The 17,916-nt window shown below is 41.9% G+C and overlaps 1 protein-coding gene across 1 annotated transcript in view; it reads left to right on the forward strand.

Moving 5' to 3' along the window:
- Positions 1-17,916, forward strand: part of grin2aa (glutamate receptor, ionotropic, N-methyl D-aspartate 2A, a) — a 157,177-nt gene that overhangs the window by 114,468 nt on the left and 24,793 nt on the right. Inside the window, exons 4-9 of the mRNA XM_069675915.1 lie at positions 1,125-1,239; positions 9,746-9,948; positions 14,057-14,228; positions 14,872-15,025; positions 15,985-16,110; positions 16,216-16,445. Coding sequence (XP_069532016.1) covers positions 1,125-1,239; positions 9,746-9,948; positions 14,057-14,228; positions 14,872-15,025; positions 15,985-16,110; positions 16,216-16,445 — 1,000 coding nt within the window. The remainder of the gene's footprint in view (positions 1-1,124; positions 1,240-9,745; positions 9,949-14,056; positions 14,229-14,871; positions 15,026-15,984; positions 16,111-16,215; positions 16,446-17,916) is intronic.

Below are 17,916 nucleotides of genomic sequence, written 5' to 3' on the forward strand. Positions count from 1 at the left end.
TTGGCCGATACCGAGTACCGATATTAGTGCCATTATAAAAACATGCGTAATATTGGTGGAATATATTGGTTGACATTTAATCAGCTTTGACTGACATTACACTCTTTGCTAGCACCATATTGTTGTTGTTTGTTAATGTCACACAGTAATTTACCTGAATCGTTACCTTTTTGTGTCTAATTAATTATGGTATCAGATTGGTGCAGTGATATCAGAGGCTGATACTGATACTGTTATCGAGATATCGATATATCGTTATCGATATATCGCCGTATCGTCGCAATATGACAACATATCGATATCGCAATATATCGTCATCCCGACTGGTGTGATACAATTATCGTGTCGTTAGCGCCAGATATCTTCTGATATCTATTTTTTTAAATCAGTGCTCTGAACAGATCTCCCTGACAATTTGAGTCATGGCATCACTCAATTTGTGTCAAAATCTGAGAAATTGACACCCAATTGCAGTGAATAATACATTTTTAGGGGCATTTTGTATTCTTCAGTTAATCAGATATCGTGATGTATCATTATATCACTGTCTTGCAATATATCAATTATCGCACAATCGCTGTATCGTGATATTATCATTATCGTGGGCCACATATCGCGTATCGTGTTGTGAGTTATCATCCGATCCCCCCAGTATCGAAACAGCTCTAGTGGTAATTTAATTTACTCTCATCATGTTTCTAATAAAAGCATCCAGCACTAATACTACGACAATCCTGTTATTCCATTAACACTCACATTTCCAGGAATTTTCCCAGGTTATACCAGACACACACACACCTGCGTTTTTTGAAGGATTTGAATAGATTTTTTTTAAATCTATCAGCATTATTTTTAATACAAAAGAGCCTGTGTGAATATTTTAGAAAAGCAATACTAGAAGATTGTAATTTGACTCTTTCTCATGCTAATGTGTCTAATTTTCTCTTTTCCTTCTTTCTCCACGCCTCCATTCATTCCTCTTCTTTTCTCATCCTCTCATTTTTTTCCACCTCCCCCTCCTCCGTCTTCCGTCCTCACCTATCTAATCTTTATCACCCTCTGCCCCGCTTCTCCACACCTCCCTCCTCCTCCTCCACCTCCTCCTCTTCTCCTCTCACTCTCAGGTACATGATGAATGTGACGTGGGATGGCAAGGACTTGTCATTCACAGAGGACGGCTACCAGGAATACCCGAAGCTGGTGGTCATTGTCCTCAACAAGGACAGGGAGTGGGAGAAGGTAGGATCTACATCAGCATGTGTGTCTGGGGTGGACAGTGTGTACAGTACGTGCGTGTGTAAAAGTACATAAAAACCTGTGTGTTCAGGGCCAGCTACCACTGAAACATAGAGCCCACATCACCTTAAATACATCTGGGAATTTGGGGGTTCATTCCACATATGAAGTTTTTTAAGGCTTATTCTTATTTATTTGAGACCTATTTTAACTCTACTAGCTGTAGAGAAGGCTACAAAACAAAATTTACATGGAGGGAAATTAAATCGTAACAACATATAATTGAAAATTTCAGTGGATATTGTAAAATCTTGATATATCATTAAATACCATAAAAATTGCATGGGGTTTGGTTGGTGGCTGGCCAACAATTTCCTAAGCTAGATGCTGGGGGACTAATAAAACCTGAGCACGGCCCTGATGTCTCTTTTGTTTTGGGTCTGTGTTTGTGCTTCTTTTTTTGTGTTTATTTATTCATGTTTCTTTATCATGAGCGCTACTATAATTACATGTTATTATTAGTGTTTAGTTGTATTTCTTTTTTGCATATAAGTTAACATACAACTCAAAACCAATATACATGTGATAACCCTGATAATAATGTCCTTTATGTGTAGTCCTTTTACAGTTTTTACTGATTATTACACGGCTGTGTTAAATACTTGATTCTGATTGGTTAATTACGGCATTCCGAGGTCTGTCATTTCTCGATAACAGACCGTTGCTATGAAGGACAGACCGTTGCTAGGGATGCCACTCTAATCACAGAATCTGGAGGAAAGAAGGTAATCACATTAATCTGCTGAAAGATGTCTGGTAAATTTGGCATCAGTCTGTTAACCGAGGGAAAAAAAGAACCCTGACAGGGTCCTGCTCTCCCTGTCGGGGTTCCACTGGGACTGTACTTATTGAGCAGGTTGTTATCGCGGAATGGAACCCCGACCGGGTGAAACCACAACAGGGTCCTGCTCCCTCTGTAAACAGACTGACATCAAATTTACCGGACTTCTTTCGGCGGAGTGATATGATTACAGTTTGTCCTTTGGATGTGTGATTAGAGCTGCATCCCTAGCAACGTCCTGTTCTTCTTAACAATGGTCTGTTATCGAGAAATAACAGACCTCGGACTGCCGAAATCAACCAATCAGAATCACGTGTTTAACACAGCTGTGTGATAATCCGCCATAACAACCCTCTCACTGTACATTATCACTTACCTGATGCATTATTTCCTCAACCAACAGCAAGCTGGTCTTTTGCAAACACAAACTTTTGTTTGATACATTTCTTGCTAGTTGGCAGTGATACCCATTAAGGCTAAACAGATAGCGACACTCAATTTGACTGACAAGTGACCAATTAATTTGAAGTGTCAAAGCAACCAGCAATCACCACTGGAAATGCTTCCTCTGTCTCATCCGTATAACACTTAGTTGATCAATGACCTCATTAACTAACAAGCTTATGGATTACTTCAACTGGTTAATGCGAGAAAGCCTCGGTAACGAATGGCCGCTGTGAACGGCTGAGTATTCTCGCCATTGTAATGGACTTTAAATGGCAGCCATGTATCTTTATACCTACATCTGGCTGCCTCTCACGGGCTTAAATACCTCATGTTTAATGCCCCGATTGCTCATACTTGAGAGTGGGTGAGGCTGAGAAGGAGAAAGTTTAAGAGAAGGATGGAGAAAGAGGGAGGTGTTGCTGAAAATAATGATTTGGAATCAGAAGAGAGGGAGATAGATGGTTATGCGTTTTTGTCCTCTCTCTTATGCCATCCCTCCCATTTTTATTCCCTTCTCCCTTAACTTCCTCTTTCCCTCTCTTTTCTGCCTCCCTCTTTCCCTCCATGTTTTCCTTCCAGTAGGCCAGATTATGTGTGCACTCTGTCAGTCTTTAGCTGTGATTGCGGTTGTGGTCTCTGATAGTGCCTCAAAACCACAGTTAATCAAAACCTGAGACCTCTGTTATTGGGGTGGCAGGGGGTCACTGCCCATGTATGTGTGTGCGTATGCGTGTGTGTGTGTGTGTTTACCCTCCCGCACTGGTTATTGACAGGAACACTTTTCGAGCGACCTGTGCGTTGGGAACATTTTTTTTATTCAGGTCACATCGGTGTGTGCGTGTTACGATATTCAGTTGAGTTTGCCGCAATCTGCACAGTCTCCACCCATCTTTGAGACTAGCGTTTTCATATTTCATACTGACACTCAGGCACACACACAGAAGACCCTTTGTTGGTGTACTGATGGGAGGTAGAGTGTGTTGTTGTAAACAGAGAGACTGAGAAATTGATTAGTACCACTTCACCGTGGTGCAGAGAAAGAGAGACACGGAGACACAAAGTGGAAACGTAATTGGGAGCTCTCTCTCTCTTGCTCTCCCTCTGGTGCAGCCGTCCTACCCATGCGCCAGAAATAAGCAGCTCACACACAGGAGAGAGAGAGAGAGAGTTCAATGATGATCAAGAGATAAAAATTCAGAAACTGCACTAAAATATGGATATGCACTAAAAATATAAAATGTGTCCCCTCGAGGCGCAGGAGGAGGAGACAGGCAGAGGAGGAGCTATATGGAGCAATAGGGAGACGAGCGAGACATAGAGACAGATGGGCCAAGATAACGGAGGCAAATGAGCACGAGAAAGAGACAGAGAGAGGTAGAACCGAGCCACCAGCTTGTGCATATTCTCTTTTTTTTTTTCACCCACTACAGGTGTTTAACACTCAGGTTCTCAAAGCAGCCGCACCTGCTGGTCTCGGTAACAAACACACCTGCTGACATGCACAAATTTGGTTAGATGGTGTGGTTTTTGAGTTTTGAGAAGAGGCGCTTTTGAAAGTGCTACACCTGCTTGGTTGGATTTTTTTTTTTCAAGGATTATGTAATCGCTAGCGAATGGCTGTTTTACTTAAAAGAAGCTCAGATTGCAGCAAATCATGCGGGTATATCTGACTGGATGAGAAGGCCGGACGCAGTGTGGCGAGAATTATGCAGAATTAGGCTTTTATCTGGGACAAAAAAAATATGCTTAACTGTAACAAGTGATGTGATATGGTAGCAAAAAAGAAACGATTCAGATGGATGCAGCCTTTCAAGGAGCGGCAAACTTTCCTAGTCACCATGCATGAATGTGTACAAATAAGATGCATGCTAAGCTTTTTTAAGTGTATCTCCATATCACACAACTCTAATATGTTGTAATGATGCTGCATCCAGGAGAAGCGTAACATTAATTCATTTTTTTTGTCTAGTATCAAAAAGTTCAAAGGAGCTTGCTTCACTTTGAGGTTAACGGCAGCAGATACAAAATCTTGAGTTATTTTACTCGTCAGTGTTGTAGCTCTATCGCCTCTGAAACTCACTGCAACGCTTTGACTTATGTTTCAGGAAGAGTTATAGTCCAAAGCCAAGTTTGCAAAGATACTTGGGCACACTATGCTTTGTGCTCAATACTTACATATTGAAAATACCAATCATAACATGCTTATGGTTAAGGACGTTCACATTATAGTTGAGTGTGGAAACATGGCAACAAAAAGCCAAGCGTCAGCTGGGGCTGATGGGAATATCCTTTATTTCCCAGCTAGCTGGTCAAAAGCCAAATGATTTGACAAAAAGAAAATGTACTAGCGTCATCCAAAGCCGTTGGGGTTTAATGAACGTGTGTACCAAAACTCATGTCAATCAACGACGAACAATTAACCAACGTTAGCAATTAGCATTCTCATTGCTGGAATTGCACCACTAGTATTATCTACTCTCCCGGGTTTTTTTTGCGATAAAATCAAAAGGTAAATTGCGCTACTTACATATCGCTTTTCTAGTCTTGCAATCATGTGAAGTGCTTTTACACTAAATGCCGCATTCACACACACATTCACGCACTGATGGCAGAGGCTGCTACGTAAAGCAGCAAAGGTCAACAGTCATCATCACTTGAGTCACTACAATTTTTATGTAAATGAAAAATATGATTATCGTATATTTATGTATATGAGCCAGTTTGATATCTCCAAATGTATATTTTGGGGGGAGGGGAGCTTAGAGAATCTCAGCTAAGACCCTGCTAGCCCCTCCCCCCCGTTGCAGTTGATCAATGTTGGTGCACATTTAAGGAAATATTAAGAATCATGACTTTGCTAAGTTGGTGTTAATTTTCTCATCACTTACACTGTTAAAGTACGTAACCACGGCAGCAGAATGACTGTATTTACCGAAAAAGTGTATTTACCGATCACAACCAGGATGTTATGTTTTATTCCTGCTGAGTAGATGGAGTGTGTAAATTGCTTCAGGAGCTGCTGCAGTGTTAGCAGCCAGTTTACAAAATAATTATTACAGACAGCATGGGATTTGTGCTTGGAGAATCACAATATGGAGAGCAGACGCACACACAGAAGCTATGTGCACACACACAAACACACGCACACACTTTTGCATTTTCGGGCTTAACTATTCTCTGACTCTTAAAGGAAAGATGTCTAAATCCATGGATGCAGTTTTCTCTTGCTCTTCCACCCTGTCATCTTCTTTCTCTCAGCCCTTGTTTTTCACACACACACACACACATACGCAGATGCAGACACACACACACACACACGGTAACACACACACAGAACGCGTAGGAGAGGGAGAGCAGAATCCTTTCCCCTGACATAATTTTGCCTGACAGGAGTGACAGATACTGTTTTATGACTGAATAGGTTTCTCCACGCTATTAGGAACTCATTCTCCCATAATGCAATGTGCCACAGCGATAACTCTCCCTTGGAGACTGGCACATTAAAGGTGCTCTGTATGTGACTACTGACCCTTGTTTTTCCTTATTCTTTTATCAATCTCTCTCTTGTTAAGCCAGGTTCTGGTTGATTGTAGCCCTTGAGAGTATATGAGGAAGTCTGTGTGTGTGTGTGTGTGAATGAGTGTACCTGCATACCTATTAAACGGTGGACTTAAGTGTCATTACACCTTAACCAACAGGGGACTACCGAGCCAAAAGGGGACATTTTTGAGACATGTGCTTGAGTGATTGTACGTGTTTGTAAATATGTATTTGTCTGTAAGTGTATGTGTGTGTGTGAATGGGTACACTTACATACCTATCAAACGGTGGACTTAAGTGTTGTTACACGTTTACCAACAGGGGACTGACATGCCAAAAGGGGACATTTTTGAGACGTGTGCTTGAGTGGACGGTGTGTTTGTGTTTGTGTGTGTGTGTGTTTGTATAGTTAACCAAAAAATGCTTGAAAAAGCTTAAGAGGAGAATGGAGAGACTATAAAAAAAGGAGGTCAGGCTTGAGGTGACAAATAGCGAGTAGTGACTGAAACAAAACAAGGGATTTAAAGAAATAAATAGAAAAGATTCTGGGTCTTAGCTCTTCTGGGGTCGAGTATCATCTCATCACAGAGTGGCTCTAAATTCGTCGCAGGGTGATGGTGCGATAAGATTGTCGCCATGGGATGTTATTATGCGGTAATCCCACGGGCCCTATCATCCTAACCTCCCACTGGCCCCGCTGTCACATTGCACTCACACAGACTCACACACACACACACACACTCGTCTATGCATTGTGCGTGTGAAATAACTGGTGTTTCATACAGGGAGATTCAGCATTATGCTGCTCGGCCGGTCGATAGAGAGAATCCGCTCTTCTCTCTGGGCATAAATTTATAACCCCTCTTTGTTTAATTAGAGAGAAGAGGAGGGGGAAGAGGAGAGCAGGAGGACAGGAAATCAGAGGAGCTGCTGAAGTCAGCTTCTTCTTTCCCTCATCCTCTTCCTTCTCCTTTCTCAGCCCATCTTGTGACTAGAACATTTCTCTCTCCTTCTAGTTTATTGACTCATCCAACCAAATCAGGGCCAATCCTCAGGCTTAAACTAATGATTGAAAGCAGACTTAAGGTAAATGTATGAATGTTTAATGTGTCTTTGTACACACCTGTGTAGATCGATACTTTAAGGTGCAAGTAGTAGTAAAACATACTGTATTAAATGGTAGCTTGGCATGTGCACAATGGTGATATTCCGGGGGGTGAAAATTGCAAAATTTAATTTTCTCCCCTTTAAAAATTAAACTTGCTCAAAACACTGTTTGTGTATCCGTTAAAGGGCCAGTTCACCGATTTTCAGCCTCACTCCCATCATGTTATTATGGGGAGCTAATGCCATTATGGTGGGGAAAAAAATGCAGTTTCGCTCCTTGTCCTTGGAGGACGCTACCTGCCTCTCAATGGCCCAATGGACCCTGGAAAACCTCTTCCAGACTACATAAAATGCATCATCTGGCAGAGGCCAGGGAGCTTAACTACACTTCCTCAATCTAGGACGCCCGCCTCCGATGTCATGTCTCGTTCAAAATCGTCAGGTTTGAAATGTAGACTGCAGACCTGAAGATTTTTTAGACGATCCACCGGTATATTCTCGTCTTGTTTCGGATTCTGTCTCTGCAGCGAAAACGGTAGTATTTCACTCCAGCGTCTCTCGCTGGGCCGTTCCTTTCTGAGGGAGAGCAATGCATGCTGGGTGTTGTAGGAATGTAGAATGGGCGAAACCACAAGCTGTTTGTACAACTTTCTCCACAGCTATGGCGCCAATTTCAAATATTATTACTTCTATGAGCTTTGACTGACAGTGGCTTTTTCCAGGGGTGAACTGCTCCTTTAAGCACACCCAGTTTGCAGCTACTGCTTCAGGGTGCTACTAAGACCAGAAAATGACTCCAAACTGCTTGTAAAGTACAATCCCAGTGTGTTCGAACCCACACAGTTTTCTCTTCCCCTCTGACTCATCTCCCTTTTTGTTTTTTCTTTCCCAGAATCCCTTCATTCCAATGATACAGGCCCTATCTTCCCCATTATGCACAAATTCCCCCCTTAGTTTAACACTACAGAATCCCATTTGCTGCCACACTTTTTGATAGGAACACCCGCGCACGCACCTTTCGCGTGTTTGTGTAGACACACGCACGCACGCACTCACTTGTGAAATGCAAAACAGCTGGGGTAAGACAGATAGACAAATGCGACCGTTCCCTGGAGAGTGAAGGTGACACACAAGACATCGCACACATGCCACCTCAACGTTCCGTCCTGACCCCCCCGCACACACACACACACTGCGAGAGATGTAGCCGACAGCAGAGTGAGCTGTTGACAGTGGTGCCAACTAAGAGCGGAGAAAAGACTCTAATCCCTGTCAGAGGATAGAAAACCACTCAAAGCAAAACAATTAAAATGCTAATTTCACTTCCTCCTCTCTGCTCGCCTGTTAATGACTTAGCCAGGCATGCAGCCTGAGCAACAACATGCGTGTGTGTGTGTGTGAGTCTGTGTTTGGGGAGGAGGAGGGGTTTAGTGTGGCTATAATATGTGTGTATAAGTGCTTCTTGTTTTTTAAGGATCTACTTTTTCGCACACACCTCAAAAACATATTCGGCATCTTCGCCTGTCGCTATCTGTTACTGCAGACATTCGCAAATTTACCCTTGTGTGTGTTAATGAGTGTGCAAAACGAACAAACCTTTCCACTCCACAGTGCAGCGGTATTGCAGTACCGAGCGAGAGAGAGAGAGAGACGAAAGAAAAGAAGAAAGACGGAGTTTTGAAATGGAGGGAAAGAGTGAGAGCGAGGTTCTGCCATTTTCTGTCTCCTGTAACATTAATAATTGAGAGTCGAGCAAAGCCTCGCTGCCTGCTGTTGTCTCGCTCTCTCTCCCTTCCCTGTCTTACAGAAACACACGTCAACAGCGCACACACAAATGCTCACACTCCTACATTTACAGACAGCTGTGGGTGGGTAAAGAGCATCCATAGGGGATTCTGTGACATCACAGCTCTGAAAACTTTCTGAATTATTAAGCGAGTCACAGCGCTATCATACGACCACACTCCTTTTCTTTTTCTCATATATGTTTGCATTTATAGCCTCACTGTATATCCCTGTGTGTGCATTTTGTCATGCATCCCTACACACCATGCTTTTAATCTGTTATTTTGTGCCTACAGTTCCGGCAGTCACATTAATAACGGTCTGTGAACATGTATACTGGTTTGTATGTTTATGTGCCAAAAAAAAGCATTGTATGTGACATGAAAAGGAAATGTTAACATGTGTCTACATTTGTAATCCTTTTCACTTCCTTTCTGCTTTGAGATATAAGGCAACAGGTAACAGCTGTTACATTACCAGGTAACAAAAAGTAACACACTGCATTTCTCATTGGTATCACTGGATGTAGTTTTCTCACCACTTCCACTTCCTGTCTGCTTAAAATCATTACATCTGAGGGCAACAGACTTGCGCTATATTTACAGAAATTGTCTTCAGGCAGATGCTGACTCCCAACCTGCTCACTAACTGTAAAGTATTGGCTGAGAGCCACACCCTCTGTAAAAGCCCACATTTTAACTCAACTATTATAGTTTTTTGTGACTAAATCTCGTGGAGCGTAACTAATTTATCAACTCGCCCTTGTCGTCATCCTCTCCCTCCTTCTAGATGGGGAAACTGGAAAACCGCAGCCTGACACTGAAGTACCCAGTGTGGCCGCGCTTCAACTCCTTCGGCGATGCTGAGCTGGACGACAACCACTTGTCCATCGTCACGTTAGAGGAGAAACCTTTTGTTATTGTGGAGGACGTGGAGAGGCTAACTGGTACCTGCATGAGAAACTCCGTACCCTGCAGGAAGCACATCAAAGAGTAAGTCTGCCATTTAGCTAGCTTGCTAGCTAGCTTAGTCCACTATAAACTCCTAATAAAAAGAGGCGTGTATAAATTCCTCTGGCATTCCTCTGGTTTATAATGATGAACATGTTGTGCTAATTGTCCTGTTATCACGTGTATCTGGCCTAACAGTGATTAAATTGTCATTTAACAGGTATTTTTAATGATACAGTTAGCTAGCTTGACGACTCATCTTACACTAGCGGGCGTATGCTAATTTTGCCTCCGATGAAAATACCTTTGAATTTTTTTGTCCCTCTCCCATCACACACGACCTACAAGCCAGCTAGCTGTTATTAACTATTTGTGTTTGAGTTTGAAAGCTCTCAAATTCAACAATATTGGCTACGGTTAACGCTAATCAACTTCCACAAAAAGTCCCTCCCGAGCTTCCTGTTTGTAAAGGAATCAAATAGCGCCCTGTTAGCTGTTTCATGGGAACTTTAAGAGCCAACGCAAAAACAATGTGATTAAATGGATAATTCCTCACTTTTTAAATTATAGCCTACTTATCATCCAATGTGTTGTTAGCTAGCTTAACGTTAGCTAAACATAATCAACATTTTATTATTCCCAATGTTGAGCAACTCTGAGCTCCATGACAGAAAACCTTTCTGTAGAATGGGAATGAAAAATGACCACAAATCTTAATATAATATGGTACTAAATGTTCAAGACAGTATCAGTTACTGTACAACACAATAATACTAACTGAAATATACTTGATATTCCATGTTATGCAGTCTGAACATAACTTATTAACAGAAAGCTTTGCGTGGAGAAAAATGGGACACAAAATTGAGGTTCCATAAGCGTTCTGGTAATCAGACGGTGGTACAAATACCATCATCCATTTTATATTTCCTTCAGCACTGTCGCTGCATGCTCTCCCTCTCTCGATCCCCTCAGAGTACGGGAAGAGCTGCAGTGTGCGATCTATGCAGCAGCTTCTTTCCTCCCCCTGAAAATGGACGCAACTGCTGGAGTCAGCAGTTTACTTGCCTCCTTACCAATTTTCTCTGTAACGCCCAAATACTTCCATCCTCTTGCTATATTATATTCCTCAAGTTTACACGCACACGCAGTAAGAATGACTGAGGGGATGTGTGTGTGTCACTGAGTGGCTTCACTTCTGCTGAATCAAAGCATGTAATTGGTTTGTAGATAATTTAATAGTATTACTCTCCACTGGAACACACACACTTGCAGTAAGATGACCATGCACACACGTGCACGGATGTTAGTGTGGCTGGGCACATAGATGCGTTCAAAGTTACTATCTTTAACTCTACACACGCACGCACAAACAGATCTGATTAAGTGATAATAGAGTCCCAGGGAAGAGGCAACCAGAGATTTCCATCCAGAATCACTGTGAAGTAGGGCGGAGGATAAAGCATCTCCAAGGAGGAACATAAACACACACACACAAGCTCATATACACTCTCTGTTGCCACATGTCCACTCACTCACAGGCCAGTGCATCCGGGTGCGTTCCTCCCTCCCACACTGCGATTCCCACTCAAGCATCAGTAGTGTCCATTTGGAGAAAAGAGAGGATAGATGGAGGGTAGGAAAGAGGCAGAGAGGGAGGAATGATGGAGGGGTTGGATCGGGGGATGGAGGCCTATCCATGCATGCAGAACCACAAATTCACTCATCCAGGCTGGGCCTAAGAACAAGCAACACTCACACTGACACACACATATACCCACAACGCCCTCTCTGGAGACCCCTCGGGCCCTGTAGTGTTTTTATATCAAGTTGGCCGGGCAACTTCACAAGCAGCCTCCATAACATCACATGCTTTCACTGGCTGAACTGTACTATGCCCTGCCTAAGTGGGTACACTGTGTACATGAATGCGGCTATTACAGCTCTGGCCTATGTCCTTTCTCTGTCACTGCCTCCACCAGCTGAACCTGCCACAAACTTGATTCCGTTTCCCTTGTAACCTTATTATTATCATCGAATCAGTAACCTGCACCAGTCCTCCCTCCTCTCTGTAAGGTCAACAATTAGAATAACATTTAAAGTTACAAAAACTTTTATCCTGAATCGTCCAGTGCCTGACGTCTAAACGGATAAACAACCTTATATATTTATGCAAAGATAGTACAGATAAGGATGAACCGCCTTATAAATTACAACCACACGAACACCGTGACATCATCCGCATAAAGTGCAATTTTTTCTCCAAAAGGTCAACATTTAGAACAATATTTCAACAACTTAAAGTACCAAAAACTTTTCGGCCGCTGCCTTGCTTCTTAAATAATAAAAAACCCAATACATTTTTGGAAAGAAAGCACAGATAAGGATCATCTGGCTTCTAAATCACCAACACCATGAACACAAGGACATCATCCGCATAAAGTGATAATTCTTCTCCAAATTTGTTTCCATAAAGGTCAACAATTAGAATAATATTTCCAATAATCTAAATCAGAAAAGCTTTTATCATGAATAATCCTTTGCCAGACTTCTGACACAATTACAGAAGTACAGATAAGGATGAACCGGCTTATAAATCACAACACCACAAACTTTTATGCTGCTGTCTTGGCCAGGTCTCCCTTGCAAATGAGATCATTAATCTCATTGGGCCTTACCTGGTAAAATAAGGGTTAAATTCAATAAATAAATAACCATGACATCATCCACATATAATGCAAATTCTTCTACAAAAGGTAAACATTTATTAATAATAATAATATTTCAAATAATTTAAGTAACAAAAACTTGAATCAGCCACTGCCTGGCTTTTGACATAATAAACAGCCTAATATATTTTTGGAAAGAAAGTACAGATAAGGATGAACTGCCTTATAAATTACAAGATCGCGGACACCATGACATCATCTTTCTACGAAAGGTCAACATTTAGAACAAAGTTCATCCACTGCCTGACTTCTAAAATAATAAACAGCCAAATGTATTTTTGGATACAAGGATGATCCGCCTTATAAATTACAACACCACAAACACCTTGACATCATCCACATAAAGTGGTAATTCTTCTCCACATTTTATTCCAGTTGTGGAATTCACTTTAATACTTTCAGCCAAGGATTTTGTGGTTATATTACAATAACACACAGGTTTTTGCCATTGTGTCAAGATTTTTTAAAATGTTATACAAGATAGTATGCTTAAATCAACCATATTTGCGCTTAAGTCATTCAATTTCCTAACAATTTTACTTGCCTAATGCACATTAACTAATGTAGAAAACCTGTGATTTAAGTGTCTAAGTCTAGATGTCAATTATGTTCTTTATTTCACTTTAAATTAGCTCTCAATGTTTAAAAAAACACATATGACAGCGCTATGTTTGGTCTAATATACCGTCTCCCTTGTGTGAAATTATCAGTCCAGAAAACGTGTCTCCAGTTTGAAGAGAAGAAAGTATTCCACTTGGGTTGAAATGTGTTTGACAGATCGGAGGTGACTAGTGAGTGAACACACTTGGGGCAAGAATTGGCTAATGTTTTTCCAACACCACAGAATTCTGCCAAATAGAGTTTCAGCTCTGAAGGTAACTGCCGAGTCACGGCTCGATTTGTTTCTTTTCCTCTCTTTCCATCAACTTTACGCTCAAGTTGTTGTTGCGCTAAAGGACGAGGTTATCTTCTCCTAATTAGCACATATCTGAAAGGTAAATGAGAGTCCCAGGTGGCTGCGAGTTGATGTGCGCTCTAGTGTGTGCGTGAGCAGTGTCTGAACTCTGCTGCTCTCGAATTCACATCCACAGATGGTACAGGGCTTACAGATGCAGTGCCGTCATAAACCTCCTTCTCCACGGAGACAGAGAGGTAGAAGGAGCATATTTTTCAAGTCTTCTGATGTCATTCCTGAACAGGACAACCTGAGCTTAAAGGTGAAACAGTCCCAGGATGTTTATTGTTCATTGGTGCATTTAAAAAAGCAGAACGGAAAGAAACAAAATATTTCTTTTTTAACTCCTGGGCGGGAGATTGCGAACATGCCTTCAGTCTACATGCAGGCTATGTGAAATGTTCTATTTGGTGCGTTAAACCAACAGTTGCTGATGATGTGTGTGTTTTGTTTCTGTGTTTTTTAGCAACACAACTGAGGCTGGTGGGACATACATCAAGAAGTGCTGCAAAGGCTTCTGCATCGATATTCTAAAGAAGATTGCAAAGTATGTAAAGTTCACCTATGACCTGTACCTGGTAACCAATGGCAAGCATGGCAAGAAGATCAACAACGTCTGGAATGGGATGGTGGGAGAGGTAAGGGAAACTCAAGTAGTGTTCACTTTAAGCAGAAATAATGCATGTTTTCCAGGTATACAATAATATATCTAATTGCATACTTACCTTACCAAAATGCATTTAATTTTGACTGCGTTTTAGTCAGCTAGTCTTTGTGGCTCACCACTTTAGTCTTCACTTTTAGTTTGTAGTACATTTGAACTGAGGAATCCAAGCCAAGGCCAAGAGGATAATAGAGATGTTTGTATGAAAGGACATTCCTGTACCCGAGGTTTCAAAAGGAGCTTTAAGTGCTAACTTTGCAAAACTTTGGCGAGGCGGAAAAAAACATCAGCTATGAGGCTTTGGCACCGACATTATATGCTCGGAAAGTAAACAAATCTCAGCTACTCCTGCAGAAAACTCCTTTGCATATCTTTAATTACCAGCTTCAACTTGAAGTTAACATCCCAGAGTTCATTTGAAGACTGTAAACTTTATAGCGTTCTATATTTTTTATGACAGACTTTATTCACTGAGTTGAAGTTCATTTGGCATTCGTCTTATTTAGCAGCAAGCGTATATTGACTGCATTGATTACAATCTTATCTTTCTCTCATTCCCTCCATATCTCTACGTCCATCCCTCCGTCCTCCCTCCCTTTAACCCTGCGTCCCTTTAGGTGGTCTATAAGAAAGCCGTCATGGCCGTCGGATCTCTGACGATCAATGAGGAGCGTTCTGAGGTCATCGATTTCTCCGTCCCGTTCGTGGAAACCGGGATCAGCGTCATGGTCTCCCGTAGCAATGGAACAGTCTCCCCGTCAGCCTTTCTCGGTACCTGTCACAGAATATCTGTTTGCTTTGTTGTTGGACTTTAGAGAGAGAGAGAGAGGGCAGAGGGGGATCCGTTTGTTTGCTTCTCCGGTGTGTGTGAGTGTAGGATGGTATTTGTTTTGGGCGGTGTGTGTGTTCCCCGAGATACAGAGCTGACAACACAATTCAGTCTTGATACACAGCTGTCAATACTTGCGCTTTCATCGGAGGGATTTAGCTCGACTCCTGCTTCCTGCCACAAAGACTCTCACTTATACCTGAGAGGGACTTAACCACAGGATTTGAACCTGACTGACCATGGATATCCCTGTTTTGACTGCTCAGTCACGTTCATTTGATGCGCAGCGCTTCAGCGACATCCTAGTTCCTGCACACACATACGGAAAGCCAGTTACTCGGAGACACACGTGCACAAAGACACACTCAGGTACACACTCTTACATGTATGCAGCAGGCATTTACTACTGTGAAAGTGGCAATTATAAAAGCTTAGCAGGAAAACCCCAAAATGGCTGCTTGCCAGCACACACATACACGCATGCACACACATACAAGGTGCGCGGCCCTCTGCCAGCAGTGCTCTCCCATACATTAGCGCAGGGTTTAATCTCTGCAGTAGCGTTGTGAGCTCAGAGGGAGGACAGGAGTGCTGACACCAGGGCTTCCTATACTGTACGCCTCCTCACACTGTCAAACGGGAGGTGCGCCTGTATATATGCATAAGTGTGTGTTTGGGTGTGCGGGGCGTGTGCGAACATGCAAGAGTCAGCTTGTTATCCGTGAAGTACTTTCCCCAATGTGTGTGTGTGTGGGCGCGTGGTTGATTTATTCATTCAGTTCATGATAAGACAGAACGTGAGTGAGCGTGAATCAGAAAAAGTGATGTGTAAGACATGAAAGTTTAATCCAACATGTGTTAATGCTGTGCCCTCTTTATCTGCTCTTTCCCCCCCTCTCAGAGCCATTCAGTGCATCAGTGTGGGTGATGATGTTTGTGATGCTCCTACTGGTGACTGCAATGGCTGTCTTCATGTTTGAGTACATCAGTCCTCTTGGTTTTAACCGAAACCTGGCACAAGGAAGGGGTAAGGATTAACATCTTATTAGAGGGTTCTTATCCACCATTTGTATTTTCTCACTTCCTCTAAACCACCTGCGTCTCTCTCTCTCTCCTTCGCTCTCTTCTCCAGACCCCCACGGCCCTTCCTTCACCATGGGCAAAGCCGTCTGGCTGCTTTGGGGTCTGGTCTTCAACAACTCCGTGCCAGTGCAAAACCCGAAAGGAACCACCAGTAAGTTCATAGTGTCTGTGTGGGCCTTCTTCGCTGTCATCTTCCTGGCTTCCTACACTGCCAACCTGGCCGCCTTCATGATCCAGGAGGAGTTTGTCGACCAAGTCACCGGTCTTTCTGATAACAAGGTAACGGAGAAAAGTTCAAAGAGGAAGTTTAGTGGTTTGAGTAACTGAATGATGTTTTTTCGTCGTTGGGAAGTTAGTTATGTGAGTATATAGTCGCACGGCGGCCATTTTTCTGTGGTGTCATACTCAGGGTGGGAAGCTCAACTTACTGCTGTGTTTAAGTTTGCACAGAAGTTTGAAAACAAAGTACAGTGAAAATTAAAGTTAAAACAACTTTTTTGATAACCTACAGTTAGACAACAGCCAACGCTAGCATTAAGCCACTAACTGGATAGTATTACTGTTAGCTAGGAAGTGGCTAAAAGCTACAATTATGTTTGGTATTGTTACATGATACAATAATAAAGGCTTAAATTCCTGGCTAACATAATGTTTGCCAGGAATTTATTTAGGAATTAGTTTAGAATTAAGCTAGCTTAGAATGTATTTCCTAGCTAGCTTAATAAAGACTTTATTATCCAGCTAGGAGGAAACAAAGTGGACACCAAAAGAAGACTTTTTAGTGGACATTTAGAAACCAAGTCACACAGAGGTGCCTTTCCTACAACAGTAGTAAGAACCATAAATGTGGTCTAGTGTTGTATATAGGCTACATGAAACCAGTTAATATCAGAGTTAATTAAGTAATTTGAGTGCACTCTACATGTAATTACAATCATGGAGAAACCCTGTGGCATATTAGCGTACAAGCTAGGAGTTTATTTAGGATTTAGCTTAGAATTAAGCTAGCTAAGACTTTATTTCCTAGCTAGCTTAATAAAGAACTTATTATCCAGCTGACTTAATGTTAGCTAGGAAGCAATAAAACGATATTGATTATCAGATACCCCACCTTTATATGACCTACAACCTGGAAAATGGCTGCGGTGTGAATTTGGTGTGTACCCCTGGGTATGATTTATGTTAGCATGGCATTTTGTAGTCTTGCTGTTTTTAAAATCCACAGATGGTCTTACTATGTCTCTCAACTTACTGTAGCCTACATATTTTTTATTTAGAGGAAACAAAGTTGACACCCTTCCTACAACAGTAGTATGAACCGCAAATGTGTTATGGATAGAGAAAGTGTTGCATACATGACACCAGTTAATATCAGAGAGTGCACTCTACATGTAATTACAATCATGGAGGGACCCTGTGGCATATTAGCATGCTAGCTAGCATCATGTTTACAAGGAGTTTAGTTTAGAATTAAGCTAGCTAAGACTTTATTTCCTTGCTAGCTTAATAAAGAATGTATTAGCGAGCTAACAGAGGCAGTGAAACAATAATGATTATCAGATACCGTACCTTTATATGACTCCCAACCTTGAAAACAGCCGCAGTGTGAATTTGGTGTCAACGCCAACCAAAAATAAACGTTTGTACACTGGTTATGATTTAGCTTAGCATGATATTTTGTAGTCTTGCTGTTTTTAAAATCCGCAGATGGTAGAAATGAGACCAAAGTAAACTTATACGCACATACATG

The sequence above is a fragment of the Semicossyphus pulcher genome, unplaced genomic scaffold (assembly GCF_022749685.1).
Source record: "Semicossyphus pulcher isolate SPU_LCO1_2020_fin unplaced genomic scaffold, fSemPul1.0.p SCAF_25, whole genome shotgun sequence".
Lineage (NCBI taxonomy): Eukaryota > Metazoa > Chordata > Actinopteri > Labriformes > Labridae > Semicossyphus > Semicossyphus pulcher.